General features: G+C 40.0%; 1 protein-coding gene and 1 long non-coding RNA gene across 4 annotated transcripts; one reads left to right on the top strand and one right to left on the bottom strand.

Annotated features, from left to right (window-relative positions):
- Positions 1-786: 786 nt before the first annotated feature.
- Positions 787-1,624, top strand: LOC112846630 (uncharacterized). Its single transcript, XR_003219696.1, has 2 exons — positions 787-1,202; positions 1,360-1,624. It is a non-coding gene; the product is annotated as an uncharacterized LOC112846630 (long non-coding RNA).
- elac2 (elaC ribonuclease Z 2) lies at positions 1,420-18,319 on the bottom strand. 3 transcript variants are annotated; one of them, XM_005469055.3, is made up of 25 exons: positions 18,163-18,319; positions 17,728-17,939; positions 15,935-15,985; positions 15,769-15,839; positions 14,764-14,828; positions 14,606-14,663; positions 14,450-14,518; positions 14,242-14,346; positions 13,855-13,910; positions 13,701-13,759; positions 13,087-13,159; positions 12,896-13,008; positions 11,776-11,874; positions 11,556-11,694; positions 11,234-11,319; positions 10,801-10,922; positions 9,439-9,535; positions 7,053-7,191; positions 6,934-6,972; positions 6,660-6,769; positions 5,364-5,463; positions 5,155-5,275; positions 4,602-4,680; positions 4,124-4,268; positions 1,420-1,877 (listed from the first exon to the last, which is right to left on the bottom strand). In XM_005469055.3, exons 2-25 carry the CDS (start codon positions 17,925-17,927, stop codon positions 1,635-1,637), a joined length of 2,439 nt encoding a protein of 812 aa, XP_005469112.1. In that variant the 5' UTR covers positions 17,928-17,939; positions 18,163-18,319; the 3' UTR covers positions 1,420-1,634. The 3 variants fall into 3 exon arrangements, with proteins under 3 accessions (XP_005469112.1, XP_005469111.1, XP_003442545.2); XM_005469054.4 differs by having other exon boundaries at positions 18,036-18,254; XM_003442497.5 differs by having other exon boundaries at positions 17,728-18,254.
- Between the last annotated feature and the right edge of the window lie 621 nt (positions 18,320-18,940).

Below are 18,940 nucleotides of genomic sequence, written 5' to 3'. Positions count from 1 at the left end.
GGGCAAGTTCGCTGTAATTGAAAGGTCAGACCTCTGAAACCAAAGTTCATTCATGCCCGCAGACTCTATGCGCCTCGTGTCATACGTCAAATCAAAAGGCAACTTTTAAAAAAGCCAAACTACAGTTTCATAGTGAGCCAGCATCTTTTATGTAGTTTCTAACAATACACCCGACCCTTCTGGTGTCTCAGTACTTTTCCTCATTCCTCATTTTCCTCTGCTGTGAGCAGAGGAGATTCCTGCAGCCGCCCCTCCCTCCAGTGGCAAAAGATAATAGCCCATCTCTTCATGAGGCTTATTACCATGATTTTTCCTTTAGGCCTCAGTAACAGGTACCTCGAAGCTCTGATGGCTCACTGAAGCCCCCATGTGGACCTGTGTGGAAATATTCAACATACCCCTCGTAAAGTATCCTAGTATCTTGTCAAACATACAAAGAAAATCACAAAGCAAACAAAATGTTAGGCATTAAATTTGTCAAAGCCTTCAGTCTATGTTGCAGTTCAAGTGATTTAATTTTCCATTAGTACATCATCTGATGCTGAAAGAATCCAGCACAGGTTGGATTTCTTTATTAAAGCCTTTCTAATCATTTCTATTTATTTGGATTACATTGTACTCTTCATTGATCCCCAGCTTCTCCAATCAGCCTTTTAAAGTGTTCTTGGGCAAGACACTGAACATCTGAATCTTTTGGCATTTCAGTGTGTGATAAATGACTTAAGCAGGAGTAAAAGTGCTGTATGACTGTGGCTTGTTCATAAATCAAATTATTCAGTAAAAGGCAAGAAAAACTAAGCTGCTGCAAGATGTGAAAATATAAAAAAAATGAACTGGTGAATTCCTTAAAGCCATAGATTACATGAAGGATGGAAACTGCCACCATGACAGCGTAATATGGCTGTCACCATGTTAGTTACTTTGACCATATGCTACCATAAGTAGCACAGCACATCAGATGTGATCCAGGAGACACTGATAAGCTCCAGGTGCCCACATCAGCACACCTGTTTATCAACATGGCCACACCCCTCCCTACAGACTCCAGCTGGATGAGTTGTTATGAAGGGGAAACGCTCCACGGAGACTGAGCCTGTTATTGCAGCAGAATGTAAATACAATTTTTAATACCTGGCAATGTTAAGCATGGGCATCCACGGGGATCGACTCTCTTTTGGTATCAGCTTCCATCGGACATTGAAGTAACTATAATGTATTCAAATTACACTTTAGCTTCATTTTTCAGCTCTGGATGTTGCCACTTTGTTTTGCCACAAATTAGCTTCAGCAGACTACATAGATTTGTTGCAATTTTTATGCAAATGTAACTACATTTAAACTCCATTTTTATTTTAAAAGTTTGGAAAGTCTGGATTTAGACTTCAAGTGAAACGGCACCTAGCAGGAAACAAATCACTGTTGAAGGACACACGGCGTGCTTTTGCTTTATTCCGTTTAACAAAAAACAATCTACAGTCACAGCTCAGATCTGCACAGGTAATGCAACAACCGCTTTTTCTTTAATCAGACCACACAAGTCAAATAAAAATCTCCAGCTCATTTAAATAAAATAATTCAAGATGCATTCATTTAGTCTTTTTTCCAAACTCATGTTTAAATGAAATGCAGAGGAATCAGCTGGTTTTCAGCCTCTTCGTTTCTACATGTGCTGCTGTTTCCTCCTGGTCTCTTTTAGCACCTCTGCCGACGTCCGGCGCTCCGGTCTTCTGCTCACTGGTCACTTCAGAGCTGCTTCCTTTTGGATATCTCATCTCCCTCCTCTCCCTCCGCTCCTCCATCTCACCCAGCTCCTCGGCAAACAGGGTTTTTAGTGCGGGAATGAGTTTGGGGATGATTTTGGAATCATCAAAACGAATCTGTGAGTAGACGAAATAAAGGAAATTGCCACAATATTTAAATGAAAGCATTCAGAATCATTCCACTTAGATGCTTTTATTAGCATTTTAGCTCTTTTTATCCTTATTTATACTCTTTACAGTCAAAGTTTTACATACATTATCATTTCCTTGTTATATCTTGTATAAATGTTTAGTTGTTGGAGGTTTATATGTTACAAAAAATGGAAAATCTTGACTTAAAATTAAATAGATCTTGGAAGTTGCAGCCACCCCCATCCAACTACTAGCAGTTCTGCTAATATTTAGATTAAGAAACGGCTAAAAAACTGTTTTTAAATGTGCCTTTAACTGGAGTTATTTCATCAAACTTAAATACTTGGTGATAATTTGTCATTTCTCATGCTTTGGTTTAGTCTTACTGGTAATGTATGATATCTTACAATCACTAATGAGCAAGACTGAGAAGCCAGAGGTTTATCATGTCAGTCATACATAGAGAGAGAGTACTCAGCCTCCACTAAGGTCCAGGTTTAGTCCCAGCTTCCTGTTTTTACATACATGTTTTGTTAATACAGTGATCCCTTGCTAATTGCGCAATAGGCGAAAGCAGTCAGCTTTATTCTTTACAATTACTACAGATGTTTTAAGGCTGTAAAACCCCTCACTACACCTTTTATAGACTTTTCTCAGACAGGCATGAAGATTTTGACACTTTTCTCTCATTTAAACACTCAAAGTTTGTTTTTTAGGGCTCTTGGATTTTTTGACCTATATACAAGCGACGGCTTTATCATAAAGCCCGCGGCATTTCCACACATAACCAGAGTCACGCAATCTTTTTGGGCCTCGAATCCTGGGGCTTTGGCTCCCTCCTGCATTATAAAGGTGCAAGAGGGCATTCGTTTCCAAAATAAGCCCGTCTCAGCCATACTAAAAACTTGTTCAGGCTTATATCTCGCTTCCTTGATGATCGCTTTAAATTTGTTGTTCACCTATTCCTCTGCTCCAGAGGTATCCGCAGAGGCGGCCTCTCCATGCAGTGAAACACTTCTAAGTCCAAAGCATTTCAGAAACTTGTCACACCAGCCCTCGCTGGCATTAAATGGGCTCGGTTCTGTGTGGAAAGCACTCGTCGATGGCCTGGGCTCCGCATCATCCTGTTCCTCGCTGTCAGCTAAAGTTTCATAAAGCTTTTTAGCTTTGATGCGGATGATGTTGGTATCCAGCTTAATGTTCTTTTTTATGTAAATGTGACAAGCTGAACGCATTCTGTACTGTACAGGAGACACGGCACGGAGGAGACTGATTAACAACGGTCTACAGCCAATCAGGATGCAGAACACAATGTGCTGTTAAAAAAAAAAAAAGCATGCAAAATTGCACACACAAAAAAAATCGGGGAAACTGCGAGGCCACGAAAGGTGAACCGCGTTCTAGCGAGGGACCACTGTACTGAATAAAGAGATTGATCCTGTCTGGACACAATGTTGTTCTTTAATTTTCTTATATAGACGGACGGGAAAAAATCAGATCAAGCAAAACGTAAAAAACAAGATGTTGATACTTTTGAAAGTATCTAAATATATTAAAGTTAAATATGAAAGTTACCATGAACTTCAAAGTGAAGTTGAAGGAGATGCCAAGCAGATGATATAGTAGTTAGTAAGTAGTTAGTAGTTAGAGTAAGTAAAGTTAATTAGCAAAGAAAATCAGTCCATGACTGCCGATCTCTGCCAAGCCTGAAACTTCCTTCAACATCAAGGCAGGGCTCATCATAGAGGACAGCCAAGGAACCAAGCGCCACTGAAATGTAGAGATGTCCTTAAAACCTTAAAAAAATGTTATTTTTTACAGTATTAATATACTATTGTTTGAAGTTCTTGCTGCTGTTGTATATAAATTTGCAAAGTCTTCTCCAGGAACGCATAAATGGACCCTGCTGCTGAAGCGGTGGATGAGTTGGAGAAAAGACGGATCATTTCTGAAAGCAGAGCCGAGAAATTTCAACTGAAGCTCGGCTGAAATGAAACGAGTCGAACTTTCCAAGTTTAACTCTATAGCGATCTGAAACACTACAGCATTCAGTGATCATTAAGAGAGCTTCCATCTGTACATGTCTGTCGACCATGTTTCATAAAGTGTCCCTGTGATGCCTTCAAGTGCAACAGTACATCTGGAAACTAGCTGTCAAAGCCAGTGAGACATTATTTGTCAAAGAAATCAGAAACGGCTGCTCTTACAGCCAGGTCTGCACTGGGACTTACTCTCATGTGGTCGAAGGATATTCCCACCCTGTCGTTGAAGTCTTCGCTGAAGAGAGGGATCTTAGCGTAGCGCTGGCTGAAGTGGTTGAGCATGATGAAGTCGGCGTTCATCTTCATGCCGATACCGATGGCCTGGGAGGTTGTACTGTGAGAAAAGATCAGTCATAAAGTCACAGATTTACGTCACTCTTCGATGGAAACGTTGTTTTCTAAAGACATAAAAACACGCTTTTGTGAAGACAGACGCTCACAGTGGCGCCGTAAAAAAGGAACAAAAATCAATGTCAATATCTGCGGAGAATGAAGAGATTTAACAATGCACTCAGAACATAACGGCTGCCTCAATCAGCGAGTGAAGAGAACTCTTTGTTAGCTGACACGGAGCTCCAACTGCTCTTTTTTCCTCCTCGAACATTTCCTTCATTTCCATTAAATCACTTTAAAGTACCTGCAGAGCCACACAGTTTGTTTTACTCACCTATGCCTTTTCTCTACAGCTTCCTCCTCTAGCTCATCCTCCAGCGTGGCCTCGTGGATTAGTAAGGTCGCATTTTTTCCTGGGTTAAAAAAAAGAAAAGAAAGAATGAGAATGAGAAGCCCAAATCAGAGGGAAGCACTTAGAACTTCTTCCCGTCCCACAGGAAATCAATCAGGTGGTCAGCGTGATCAAGAATCCGCATGCCCTGTTTGTCCGGTGAGCTGAGCCATCTATAATGAACAGACTTGGGAAACACTGGCTGTCTCTGGGAGGCTTTGCTTGGACAGAATCCAGTCAAGCAATTTAAGAAGAGTCAATGAAGAAGGATCCCAGAGGAACCATTAGAAGAGGCTGCCAGCTACAAGAGTGATTGAGAGCATTAAGAAATATCGGATAAATTATTCAAAACAACCCATGTAGTCAAGCTAGAGTCAAGATGACCTTATATGAATCACTGTAATATCGAAAGCGGACGCTCAATTTGCTATTATGTGCTTCTGCCTAGATACACTTGGGTGACGTATGGACTTTAATCAGTCTGAGTAGGACTAACCGATGTGTACGAATGCGTCGCAGGGCATGGTGTCTCCAGAAAAGGCAAGCTTCCAGCCTGACTGGTGAGTGAAGCTGCAGGCAAAGGCATTCTTGCAGTGACGCACTAAACATGTGTGGAACTGTGAGACACACAGGAATAAAACGATGAGTCACTTTAAAAAGGCTTCAATAAATAAATAAATATGCGACGTTCAAACGGCTGCTGACCCGCTGCAGGTTGTTCTTCTTCAGCATCGCTTGGATGAATGACTTCGTCCTCTGTTTGGGAACCTCGGCGTTGTCACACAGAAATTTATTGGGGATGAGGCTGAAAAACAAATCAGACATCCTTAAGAGAAACGATGCACTGAAACTGACTGTTTCACCTTTAAGCACAGACAAGTGCATGATTAATGTGAAGGGTGTCTTCACTAAATACAAAAACTGATATCACAAGGACCTGGTGCAGGAAATTAACAGAGGCACGACTTACATTAGACCACTGGAATTACCTTAATGTAACATAAAGCCAAAGTGCAGTTCCTCTTTTGGCCACTTGAGGCTGCCCCCAATCCCCATAGACTCCCATGTTAAAGGCCAACATTTAGTTGGACATGTTTGCAGTCTGCAAAAATGTGTTTTTGCTTCTATGGACGAGTTTCCCCCTTCATACCAAATCTACAAGAGGTTCATTTTTAAATCATCAATTCATTTGGATTCTTGAGCCGACTGATCGGTCCCAACATAGGCAGCTATAGACCTCTCTGACATCTTTTTACTGTTGGTGCCTTTAGGAATTATATGATTAATATTATGGCTTACTACTTGGTTCAGACAAAACAACAGGCTTGTATGTTTTTCTGAAGTCTGATCTAACTGGCAAGGATCTCTTACCCAAATATGTAAAATAACTACACAATGACAGCCAAAACGCTGCTGATTCGAAACCAGTGGGTTCCAAATGCTCATCTTTTATCCTGTTCATGGTTTCAGTCAATGCAACTTAAAGGCTGAAAGAGCTCCTGCTGCTATAGTTCTAGTAATTTAGTTTACTGAGTTTCTCCATAAGCATTTCTCTAAACTGTTTGTTCTAAGTCTTATTTTTCTATAAAGTTAAAAAACAACAACATACTTGTAAATTTAACTGTACAAGTGGATTCTTCAGTTACAGACCTGCCCTTTTTCATTATACGTGTTACTTCTCGTCCACATTATACAGAGAAATAACCATTGCTACGCCGATGACACACAACTCTATCTTGCAGTAAAACCCACTGAGCCTGTCCAACCTTACAAACTGCCTACGTGATAATAAGAAATGGATGAGTGCAATTTTTAAACTCAAATAAAAAAGAAATTCTCTTTGCTTTGTTTTTACTATTAATATGAAATTATTCTAAATGCAAAAACACAATGAAACTGTTCAGTAACAGCAAAAACTATTCAGCTTAACTAATCAAGTACTCATAAAGCATGGAGGTGAAGTGTGTCCTAATGAGTTAAGATGTTTTTGTTTCCACATACTTGATGTGACTGAGAATCTCCTCGCAGCAGTCATGGTACTGGTTGAGCCAGGTCATGATCTGAACCGGAGCAACCAGGAAGATCGGGCTAAACGGCTTTCCCAAAGTTGCCTGGAGGTATAGATGTGACACAGACCCCTGAATGTCATTATTTAGGAATCCTTACACAAAACAAGGAGGTAATACACATCACAGGTTTCTGTTTTTAACCAACCTTTCATGTCTCGAGTTTTCACTTAAATCCAGAAAAAAGAAACAGTGTTTCAAATACTCACCAGTGCCCTTTCTCTCTGGTACAGCAGCTTCACCAGCCCCTGAAACAAAAAGATCACAACGAGAATAAGTCGAGCAGTCTTTGTTTTTACAAGTTAAAACCTGATGCACGGCTGCTTACTGTGTGATGGTCAGCATGCAGGTGTGAGATGAAGACCGTGGCGATCTTGGACAAAGCGTCATCAACGTCGTCCCCGTAGTGTCTGCAGAGCTGACCAAAGGTTCCCTCTCCACAGTCCAGCAGCAAAGACTGACTCGGGCTTCATGCGAGTACAAACAAAAGAGGCTCATTAAAGCAGAGGGAGACGAGTGAAACATGCCCAGACAAACACTAAACTGCAAACAGTGGGTGAGTACAGCCTTCTCAGTACACATACATCATTATTCATTACAGGACGCCTTTATAGGTTTTACAAATTTACACTAAGAAATCATTTTTATCAGTTTTTAAGCCTCTTAAAATTGACTAGAGACAGTGAAGCACTGTTTAAACACTACTGAGGACACATGGGGAATACATCAGGTGTACACAGTGACGAAAACACCTGCCAGGATGCAGCAACAGATTCCTGCAGCTGAATGAGATACTGTCTAAAACTGATTTTTTTTTTTTTTTTTTTAAATGGAATATTTTAACCTATTTTACATCAGAGATAAGACTTTGTTATTCTTAGCTGGAACAAGTGGTTAAGCGGCACCAAAAGACATGATCATATTACACCTGTCCCAGCTAACCTTCACTGGCTCCCCGTCAAATACCGCATCGTTTTTAAAATCCTTTTGTACAATTTTCTACAATTTTAAATAACTTGGCGTCCAGCTACTTAATCGACCTCCTTGACCTATACATCCCCAAGAGAGCACTTAGATCCTCTAATCAGTGGCTCTTAGTGCAACCAATGTCCCGACAGAAGACTAGGGGGGGATCGTGCTTTTGCTTCTGCCGCACCCAAACTTTGGAATAGCCTGCGATTGATGTCCGTGCGTCGGAATCCATTCAATCCTTCGAATCACGTTTAAAAACCCACCTGTTTAAGCTAGCCTTTGAAACAAATTAGATTTTAAATTTTTACCTGGTTGGCACTTGTGCCATGCCACTTATCTGAAACTTTTCTGTAGTGATAACAATATTTTCTTTGTTCCTCTTGCTGTAACCCTGCAAATGCGGCTCTTGTGTGAAGCACTTTGATTTACCTTGGTCTTTTAAATGTGCTATAGAAATAAAATTGAAACTGAAACTAAAACTAAATCAGTGCACTGAAAAATGATGCAATAACAACTTGGCTTAAAGATTTAGGTTTTAAATATATTTAATTTAGGCCATTATTCAGGTCTATTCCCTTCACGACCACCAGGGGAAGTAAATAACATTGATTATCTGGCAACTTTCAAGAGAGGGATGTTCTTTACGGTGGTGTGCTGGAAGAAGAAGATACATATGGAGAAAAGCCACTTTGTAAGCTGCATCAGAGCATGTTATACATACTTTATGTGCTAATCCTTCCATGTTCTCCGTCACCTCCACCTTTCCACGCTCTCAAAAATCGCTTAATTCACACTTTTGACATCAAACATCTTTGATCTCTGTGGGAATACCTCCCACCTCTCTGTGTGTTTAAATACCACAACAAATACTGTAAGATTCAATGACCTTTCCTGAGCTAAACACAAAGGAATAATAAAATACTGAGAGATCATCTGAAGTCACTTAGCAGAGGTTGGGAAATAAGATGTGATGTCTTGAGTTTGGATGGTGGAGGAGGTGGATGCACAGATGACTGTCTATGAATCTAAATGTCAGAATAGCAGTGAGTTTTAATGAAAGGATCAGAGTGATGACTACAAAATGACTTTGACAGTGTGGGAAAAGTGAAATTGATTAAAAAAAGAAGACCAGAAGTCACCCAAATTCCCCAGGAAAGCAGACAAAAGAACTGAGGCAACAGCTTCAATTTAAAACTCAGTCCTTTTGTTATCTACGGCAGCACACTATTGCCAATATGAAACAAAAAGAAACTTGTGCAATATCTAGTCTAGGTTTAGGTCATATACTGCATTAGGTGCTTGGAGACACAGTGAATAATATCCTCTGTACTGCAGATAAAAGCTGCAGTCTGTGAAAACAACGAGAGGCTCTCGAGCAGACGGCCGGGCTGTTCGTTGACAACAGATATTTGATTGTACAAGTCAAACTCACTTTTCACTGAGAGTCAAAAGTTTTAAAATGTGTTTCAGTCACTTTAGCAGTTCCTCTGTAACACGGAGTCAAACATGAACATAAATTAAGGATCTCACAGGATTAAGAGACGATCAAAGCTTCTCTTTGGCTTCCTGTTTTAACCGTCCAAAATAAATATACATGTACAATCTCATTAAAATGTTGGTTCTTGATAAAAAGATGATTTTCCTCTTTCTTACATAATATTCTTGAAATTCTAAATCAATTTTTATTTTAATGTTGACACCAGCGGTGAGCTACACTATCTACCTGTCCTGACAGACGTTACCTGATATTAACTAAAGTGCCGCTGACATTCCTGATCTTCATCGGAAGAGCAGACCCAGTTCCCAAGAAAACCACCTCTGGGTATTTTTCTCCTTGACCTGCAACAAAAACAACACAACCATACATGCACAATGAGTGAGGTCGACAAACAAAAACACATCACTAATGCAACTGAGAGAAAGAAGCACACCAGTGGAATACTTCAGGATCTGCAAAAAGTGTTGGATGCTGCTGATCAGACGTTGCTTTTAAGAAAATTAGACAGGTATGGCATCAGAATGCTTGCCTATCACTGGCTAATTAGCTATTTAGATGACAGGTATCAGTATGCACATATAAATAATACAGATTCTGGTTTATTAAAAGGTAAGTTGTGGGGAACCACAGGGTTCACTACTTGGACCACTATTGTTTGCATTACATAAGTCACTGAAGTGCATTTTATCTGCTGATAACAACTTTTTTTGTAGTGAGGATCATTTCAAGCAGTGTTTGGATACTCTCGAAAGTAAACTAGTGACTGGTTTGAGTCTAACAAATGATCTCCTCACCTTGGAAAACTAAATGTATTAAAATCGGAAAACATTAAAAAACCAAAGAAAACGTTAAGTTAAAACTGACATAATCCTTTAAGATAAATGTTTTCCAGTTAGTGTTAATAGCAAATTAAACCGGAAATTAAATATAAAGTATCAAACCAAAGGTCTAAACTGCAATATTGTTTTAAGTTGAAGACTTCTTATGCTAAAAATCACTAAGCATTTTATATTATTGACTTTCTGCTCCATGTATGACTGTATAGAGTTGTGAGGAAACACGAGACAAACATCAACTCGATGTTTTTACTCCCAAAAAGTAAAACAAAATATATATATATATATATATATATATGAATGATAACAAAGAAATCCTATTAAGAGTCAACAAATCCATAATTTATTTGATTAAACTGAAATCCAAACATAATATTTAAAAGCTGTTTTAAATGAGGGATAATTAAAACAAAAAATTAATTTAATTAAAACTTGTTTTTAAAGTACAGCATAGAAATAACATGATTACTCAGGATTGTGCTAAATGTTTAGTGTGATGATGTTTCATCCATATCCATGTTTTATTTTCTTTTGTCCCAATTTTCTATTTAAATCAGAAGCTAAATTTGCAGTTGATTTAATTGTCCTTACATTCTGACTGCTGTATTACATAAGCTGTAGCTTCAAGCTACACTCTTTCAGTTTTTCATTTAATTTCTTGTGATATAAATGAACTTACTAAAGACAAAGAGAAAAATAGGGCACTCTAGATAGACCATGCTTGAGTGAATCCAACACTTTTTGGGCGGGTGCTAGTTTCCATAACTGACCAGAAAGCTCTGTAGCGCCAGCGGAGCAAATCTTCCTGCACTTGTCCACTTCTGCCAGAAAGTTTGGGACCTCAGAAGCTTCTTTCACAAACTCCTCAGAGTTGCAGGAGGGGATGGCATCTCTAACAAATGAGACAAGAGTGAAAAAGACACACACCACTGCCTGCAAAAACACTGCTGGGGAAAAAGCAGTGGGTTTTTTTCTCCCCCCACATCTGACCTTGATGCGCCTCTACAGTACTTGACAGAAACAATGTAGGAAAAAAAATAAAATAAAACCCTGACACTTGTAAGATGAGGTTAAAAAAAGACGAGGAGAGAAGAAAGCAGCTGAGAGGGGCTAGTCCAGCGCAGATCGTTTTCTATGACAAGCCGGCGCTCGGAGCTGCAAAGTAATGTTGGCTAAATTGGAGGGATTGAAGGACAAACTAACCTTTGCCACTCCATTACGGGTCTGAGCTGGAACTTGAGCAGACACTCCGCTCTGACGTTCGGGACGTGTAAGGCCGCCTGAGGCTCCTACAGGAAACCGAAAAATAAAAGAGTTTTTTGATGTTTTCTTACATGCAGTTTGGGAGCTGCGCTTTTCACAGACTCTCAGTGTATAAAACAGTGTGCTTTTACAGCACAGTACAAGTAGAGTTTAAATGCATGCAGGGATTAGTCTATTGTAAAAGGTGAAAGGTCAAACTTCCCCGTTTGAAAGGGAACGTTTCAGTGAACACCGAAATGTTTCATCTGTCCATCAGCCTTGCCTTTGTTTTGTAAGCTTTCAGTTGTGGGAAGATTTCTGGGTGGATCATGTTGAGCTGGGCCTGAATCTTGTGACTTCTGATGTTGTGGATCGCGCACGCGTGTTCATTAAGGATCAGGTGTTCTGTCGTAGATGGAAACCTGCAGAAACACAGTCCACTGAGTGCTCGGTGCACAAAATGCTGTGGCAAAAGTTTTCAGACAGAGAGAGAAACTGCAAACCTCTCCATCCACTTCTTGTATTGATCTGTTTTCAAAACAGACTCCGGAGTCATGTGGACCACCAACGCAGCAGGGTCATCCGTCCCACCTGTCTGGTATCTGGAGGGGGTGACAACCTCAACTTTAGACACTTCTAGAGAATATTTATAAGAACCACACTTCCTGTCACAGCATAGAAAGAAGCACAAGGTCAAACTTACACACAATAACTGGTTATTGTTGTCAAGTTAAACACCGCACAGGCACTAAATGCACAAAGGCTACAGTAGCACCGTTTCATCGCGTGTGGCAGTGTTGCTTAGATAGATGAAAATAGTTTAGCTAAGTCCATCATGTGCACATATGAGGTCTTCCAGTGCAAGAAAAATGCAAAGGCAGACTGATAATCAAATTGTAACTCTTTGACTCTACGTAGCCTGATGTGGGGGAATTAGTTTCTACCAGGATACAGTATCCTTTAATTCAAAAACAAGATTCGAGCTCTCGTGTTCTCATGTTATCAGGTCTTTTGTAGAACTGAGCTAATCTGAACAGAACACTTTTATGTCATCATGATAACTAAGAGGGAAAAAAAACACATCATATCAAAACTTTATGACCTATTTAAAAGTTTATAACATGAACTAAATGCAAAAGACAATGACCTGCAAACTGAAATCTCAGTTTTATGAGTTAGTACCATAGCTCACACTAATACACTGTGACTGATTAATGTATGCATCTCCTGTCAAGTTAAATCTTTCTGATAAATATACATCAGATATATGAACTGAAGGAACACATCCAAAGCTATTTCTGCTTGGTCTGTATCCAGAAAAAACAACATTTTGTTGCAAATGAATGAAGATAAATCAGCACATTTTACTGGAAAAATTAAATAAATTAATAAAAAAAAAAAATCATATATCAACTTGTTTTGCACTGGAAAAGAGAAATAGTTAAACTATCCACTAGAAAGAAGAACTGCAAACACCCAAGGACCTAAAAAAAAAAAATGTTAAAACCCAAAACATTTTTGATCATTTTGATCATTTGTTTTGTCTGAGAACAGCATGATTTTATTAAAGAATAATTAAAATAGTGCTGGAAAGGAAAATGTGACTGGCACTTAAACTATTACCTTCCCAGCTGCTGATTGGTGCAAAGAGCTCCAAGAAATTCTTCAGACGGACACTCGACTATAATAAAGACTGGTCCTGGATCAGTAGGAGTACAGACCTGCTCAGGTCGGATCTGTAAAACAGCAGCGACAGAAATGTGAGCAAGTCCAGCTTAGAGCTGCAGCCTGACTGAAAAGAAAACAGTCTTCACCTCTTTTCCTTCATGCACGATACTTTTCCCGTCTTTCAGAGCTGCGATGATGGGACCAATAGCAGCTGTTCCCCTTAAAGGAGGAAAGATCAGGAAACAGTTAAAATCAGACTGAAAATGAAGCAAAGCTTCTAAAACTAATATTTTGCATCTTTTTTTTTTTTTTTATTCCTTTATGATGCTGCAAAGCTTTTTATAGACAAGAATTGTTTCATGTAAAGTATAATTTGTGCACTCAGTATCTGCCAAATCATTAGCCAACTGAGTACAAATGCATTCTCAATCATCCAGGAAAGTAAATCTCCAAAAGTTGAATCTGTTCATCTGGATGTAGCGTTTTGTGGGAGAAACGTTTCGTCACTCAGTACATTTGCATAAGTCATTATGCAAATGTACTGTTTATAAGATTGTGGAAACCTGCAGTCAGCTGAGACTGAAGAAGTCACTTGGATGAGTGATGAAACGTTTCTCCCACAAAACGCTATGTCCAGATGAACAGATTCAACTTTTGGAGAACTGAGTACAAAGCTTTTAAACATTAGGAAAACAAAAGTCCACATTGATAAGACAGCTGGACCTCATGTTAACTTGGAAAGAACAGTGAATGCACTTACACGGGCAGCCCGAGCTCTTTGGCTTGAGCAACTAAGAAGTTCCCCTTCTTTGGGTGAAGCTGTAAAAGTGTCAGACAGGTAAAAAGCAAACTGTCAGATACAAAAAGCTTCAATTTGTACATGACAGGATGGACGTATTTTCACAGCGTCCTACCTTGCAGGCAAAGGCAACCACCAAAGATGAATCTCTCACTGCTGTTCGCCTTTCACCTAAAATTTGAAGCAAATGTTGCACTCAGTTTGTTCATGTTATTACCGAAGACACGTAGCCACAGTCGGCCTGTTACACTTTTATTCACACCTCAGTCCTGATAGAAGACGGCATGAAGCCTAAAGCTTAAGATCCCACGTTGTAGCTACACTTAAAATAATTTCCAAATTTGATGACGCCGATTTATTTTTAAATGATTATTAATAATTTTTAAATTTTATTTTATTTTTGTGCTGGCTTTCTGTTTAATTTGAATGCTACAACCTCAGGTGGTCAGATGAATCTTATCTGTATAATACTGTGTGTCTAGTCTAGCCTGCTCTGACTCACCTGGATCGCCTGCACTGCTAACGTCGTCTTTCTGTGGAGTCGCCTGAGTGGGGCTGTTCCTGCCCGACCTGTGGGGGAGTTTTCTGTCATTGTCCCTCGACTTTGCTGCAGAGACGAGGGCATAAAAAAAAGATCAGATGACAAACAAACTCCTTCCTGAGGCTAAGGAATAAAAAACAATAATCAGGAAACAGTGATTCAAACCCACCGAATATCGGGACCTGATAAACCGTCATGGTGTCATCAGAGTACGTCTCCTCAGTGTACGGTCGGACCGCTGGGACGACATGACACAGTGAATATCACACAGACGTAATACAAAGATAATGCATTTGTCTAATTTGTCTCAAGAAGTTCAACATACACAGCTTGATGTCCTCCAGTGGTCCAGAGAAAGACTTGATGGCATTCAGATAATTCTCCTGTGATTAGAAAAAAAAGGAAGAGAGCAGATGTAAAGTGAATCCTTTCACATTAAAAGCTCCTCAAGGCGTGTTTGTACTGTTTGATCCAGTTTCTCACCAGCTGTGGAGGCCCAGAGAGAACACACTCAGGGACGCCAGTGTCCTTCAAGGTTAATATCATCCCTGCAACGAGACGAATCAGAACAAAGAGACATAAGATTATTTAATTTACTGAAATTAACCACAATTAAATAAATAAAGCTATTCTGTGTAATGGTTCTACTTATACAGAATATAGACATATAAATCATCTAAGGGTGCACGAATATTATTTTCATATAAAACTGAAAATAATAAGTTTTTAAAAAAATTTGACCTGTACATTCAGAAATTATTTCAAATTTTGTGCAATTAATAATCAAAGTAAAGCAGGTCATGTTTAAAGGGTCATATTCTGCTCTTTTCTATGTTTTATTCTTGAACTATGCATATATAATCCCAACCACCTTAATAAATCTCGGCTACAAGAGCTGTAGTTTATTCCAGGTCTTCATGTGGGAGTCGGTCAATTTTCAAAGCCTCCACTTCTGAAACCAGCGTAGGTTTAAGGCAAATAATTAAGACACACAACCAGTGTAACAAAAGGAGGTCTCTTTATGTTTAAAGGGATTAAGGGTTCATCCCTTTGTCCTGGTTCTGCCGGAGGTTTCTTCCTGTTAAAAGGTAGTTTTTCCTTCCCACTGTCACCAAAGTGCTTGCTCATATGGGGTCATATGATTGTTGGGTTTTTCTCTCCATGTATTATTGCAGGGTCTGCCTTACAATATAAAGTGCCTTGAGGCGACTGAAACTGTCCTCAGCTTCAACTGGCATTTTCATGAATGCATATATTTTACAAAATATGTTAATAATCAAGTTGTGCTTCTAGAACCTCTCTGTTGTAAATAATGCAGATAGACATAAACTGATGAATACTGGTGATGAAAACATTTTATTTCCATTAATGTGGAATATTACCGTCATGTATGAACTTCATGCGACTTCAGCTCTATAATATATGCCTAATGTTAGTGTGGAGCACCAGTGTGATGACAGTGATTAACATGAACCTGTGTTCACTGACCTGACAAGCCTCCCACGTTCTCCCAGCTCAGTCTGGTCAGGAAGATGTTGTCCAAGCGAGCAGCTTTCAGCCTGCCACAGGAAAACATGACGATCATGTTCATGCTGTTTTTTTAACCCACCAGACAGACTGTAATCTTAACGCTGCTGTGGCTTCACCAGCTTACTTGTGTTCCTGCATGAGCCTCTGCGTTCCTTCACCACAGTTGAACAGGTACCTGCAGCAGAGAGAGGTTTGTTTTGCATAGGTGTATTTCAAGAAGCGTTGGGCCAGATGAGATCAGAACCTCTGAATTACACCAGGCGATTGGTCTCAGGATTTTAAGGGCAAGAAAGATTATCATGATCATTCCTGTTGCTGCATTATGCTCCACGGATTGTGTCAAAGTTCCTATTTTTCGTTTTATGCCAAACTGTCCAAAAGCATCTTACTATCATGTTGAGAAGCCTTTTCTTCGCTTCTCAGGCGATAACACCTCCAAGCTGCGTAAAACTAGGTGTGTGTGCTGCTGAGTAAGTGCAGTCAAAGGTTTAAAGTTAGTTTTTGTTATCAGAGTTTACCATAAAGTAACTACAGCCTGCTCCACATACACTCACACTGGGACACTTACTAATATTAATGCATTTCCAGCTTTGTCAAATCAAAACAGTCCCAAACCGTTACCCATACCTGCACCTAACTTGAACCCTCAAACAGGTCTTTTAAAGGGAGTGAAAAGTTCTGAAAAATCATCACTGAGCCAGATACTGTATGAGAAATTACAGGAGCTGCGTGAAAAACCAGGGATGCCTCATGCTGATTGGCTAAAGACTTGGCTAACCTTCATCAAGGAGGACACATGGAGAAACATCTTTCTGCCTCCAGTAATAACCACAACAGACATGTTTAGCCTCAAAACCAATCAGCAAAATGTGTCCCGAGGTCACCGAACACAGGGAGCGCCCCACTCCCCCTGCCAAAGGCAGGTTTAATGTTCTATGTTCATCTTTTATCCCGTCGATGAGAAGGTCACTGACTGACTTTGTGGTTCTAGCGTCTGATCTGACCACAAGTCCTTTTTTAAGGTTATTTAATAGAAAAACAGAATATAGCACTCATAAATCACCAATGGCCAGTTTACGGCCATCACCAACTACAGGAAGACAACACCTGCCTGCTATGGTGACGCCTCCCGTCCCTCCTGCTCAGAATGACGTGTTGGTGAGGAAATCATCTCGACCTTGACTGACGTGAGAAAAAAGAAAAAAGCCTACTGGGCCTGAACACCTCCCTCTGCAACTGGATCCAGACAGTCCGGAATGGTAAAAGCATCTCCAACACCACCACACTGAGCACTGGAGGGCTGTGCGCTCAGCCCACTACTGTTCACTCTGCTGACTCACGACTGTGCAGAAATGCACAATTTGAACCACATCATCAAGTTTGCAGATGACATGACTGTGGTGGGTCTCATCAGCAAGAACGACAAATCGGCATAGAGAGGAGGTGCAACAGCTAATGGACTGGTGTAGAGTCAACAACCTGTCTCTGAACGTGGACAAAACAAAGGAGATGATTGTTGATTTCAGGAGAGCAGAGAGAGATCGCTGTCCACTTAACATTGATAGATCGTCTGTGGAGATCGTCATTGTTGCACTTTTCTATCGCACTGTTTTGTGTCTTATTGTTCTGTTCTGTCTGGTGATAGATATGATATGATATGATATGAGGTGAGGACTCGAGGATCCACAACCTGTGCAATGCCAGAAGTGAAAAGTGTAGCTTTCTCTGCATCACTGCAGTAAAGTGGAGCCCAGGAAAAGCATCACTTTGACCTGCTGTTAATGCCTGCTATTTTGCAAGTGTGTTTACAGTGGGGTACATTAAAAAGTCAATTTTTTTTTTTTTAAAAATACAACAGCACAAAAAATGTGCTCCAAAGTGCATTCAGAGGGTTTTCTGATCTCTTGTTTGAAGTACCTGTTGAACTCGGAGAACACGTAAACCGACGCAGCATTATCTCTGCTTCCAGCTCCGGCCACCTGCAGGTACACAGTGGACGGTCCGTGAACGTCTCCTCGCTTGCTGCGGTTCTCTTTGGTTTTCACTCTGCGCAGCGGCTCCTTCTGCTTGGCTTTCTTCGGTAAATTGTTGTTGTTGTTAGTATTAGTGGTGGCCATGGTCCGAAAAAGCTGAAAAACAGTCCGATGGAGAGAAGAATCACAGCGGACAGGAGCAGAGAGAGTCCTGCCGTTCACAAACAGCGACGTGAAGTACCAGAGCCTTACATGGAGCCTGTTCATGCTAATCGCCTCCCGCAGTCATTAAAACCACAGCGTACCGATTAATCACATGTAAACGCGCTGAGTTAGTCTTACTTAAACATTACTGTCTTCTTTCTGATCGATTAATTACCCAACAGACGCTCTCCGCTCACTCCACAAGGGATCCCAAGTTGGTTGACACCGTAGATGACACATGTGACACTTTTTTTCCGGCATCTAGTGATGACGTTGTCAGTTCTTTATGCCGATTGGTGCCTGAGATTGTTTGGCAGAGCTGTGGACCAATCAGAGCGGGGTTTTTGAGAGACAGAGGCGTGAACAGAGCCTCTTCTTGAAGATGTGCTTAACGTAAACAAAGTACTTCAAAATAAAACACCTAAACGTTAAATTACACATGGTTAGCGCTTTAAAAAACGAAAATCTAAGCTATTAAAAAAATACAGTCACTAAATTTAGTGCATGTCAGCAATTTTTAGATCAAATTGATTTGAGTTTATTAACAGTGTTAGTGCAAAACTATTATTAAACGTTTACCTAAAGCTCATGTTACATAATATAAACTACACACAATATGGGTCTCAAGGTTCCTGATACCCTGCTGATATCTGATTACCTGCATGCGACCTGCTTATGTTCCCAAAGTGACCAAGAAAAATCACCAAAACACTTTAACTGATGCAAGATCTCCAGTGCTGAATCTACCACTAAAATACGAGCAATCCATACTAGTCGCTAAGAAAATAATCCTCCTAAACTGGAAAGACAAAAAGTAGTTTCTTGTGACTCTTTGTTCCGTCCAATGCCTGTTACCGTATGTTTCGCCACTACTTTAGGTTTTGCATATATGTCATTAAAATTACTACCACCCCATTAAACTCATAAAGTTAAATTATGAACCAACACAATTA

Source organism: Oreochromis niloticus, linkage group LG4, assembly GCF_001858045.2.
Source record: "Oreochromis niloticus isolate F11D_XX linkage group LG4, O_niloticus_UMD_NMBU, whole genome shotgun sequence".
NCBI classification, from domain to species: Eukaryota; Metazoa; Chordata; class Actinopteri; order Cichliformes; family Cichlidae; genus Oreochromis; species Oreochromis niloticus.
The sequence above is the reverse complement of the archived record's forward strand: the minus strand, read 5'-3'. Positions and strand labels throughout refer to the sequence as shown.

Coding starts and splice junctions, on each gene's coding strand:
- elac2 (XM_003442497.5), bottom strand. CDS start 18,050: ATGAACAGGCTCCATGTAAGGCTCTGGTACTTCACGTCGCTGTTTGTG. Junction 13,160..13,700: donor AAAGAGCTCGGGCTGCCCGT/GTAAGTGCATTC, acceptor TCCTCCTTTAAG/GGGAACAGCTGCTATTGGTC. Junction 6,973..7,052: donor TGCATGCTGACCATCACACA/GTAAGCAGCCGT, acceptor TTTTTGTTTCAG/GGGCTGGTGAAGCTGCTGTA.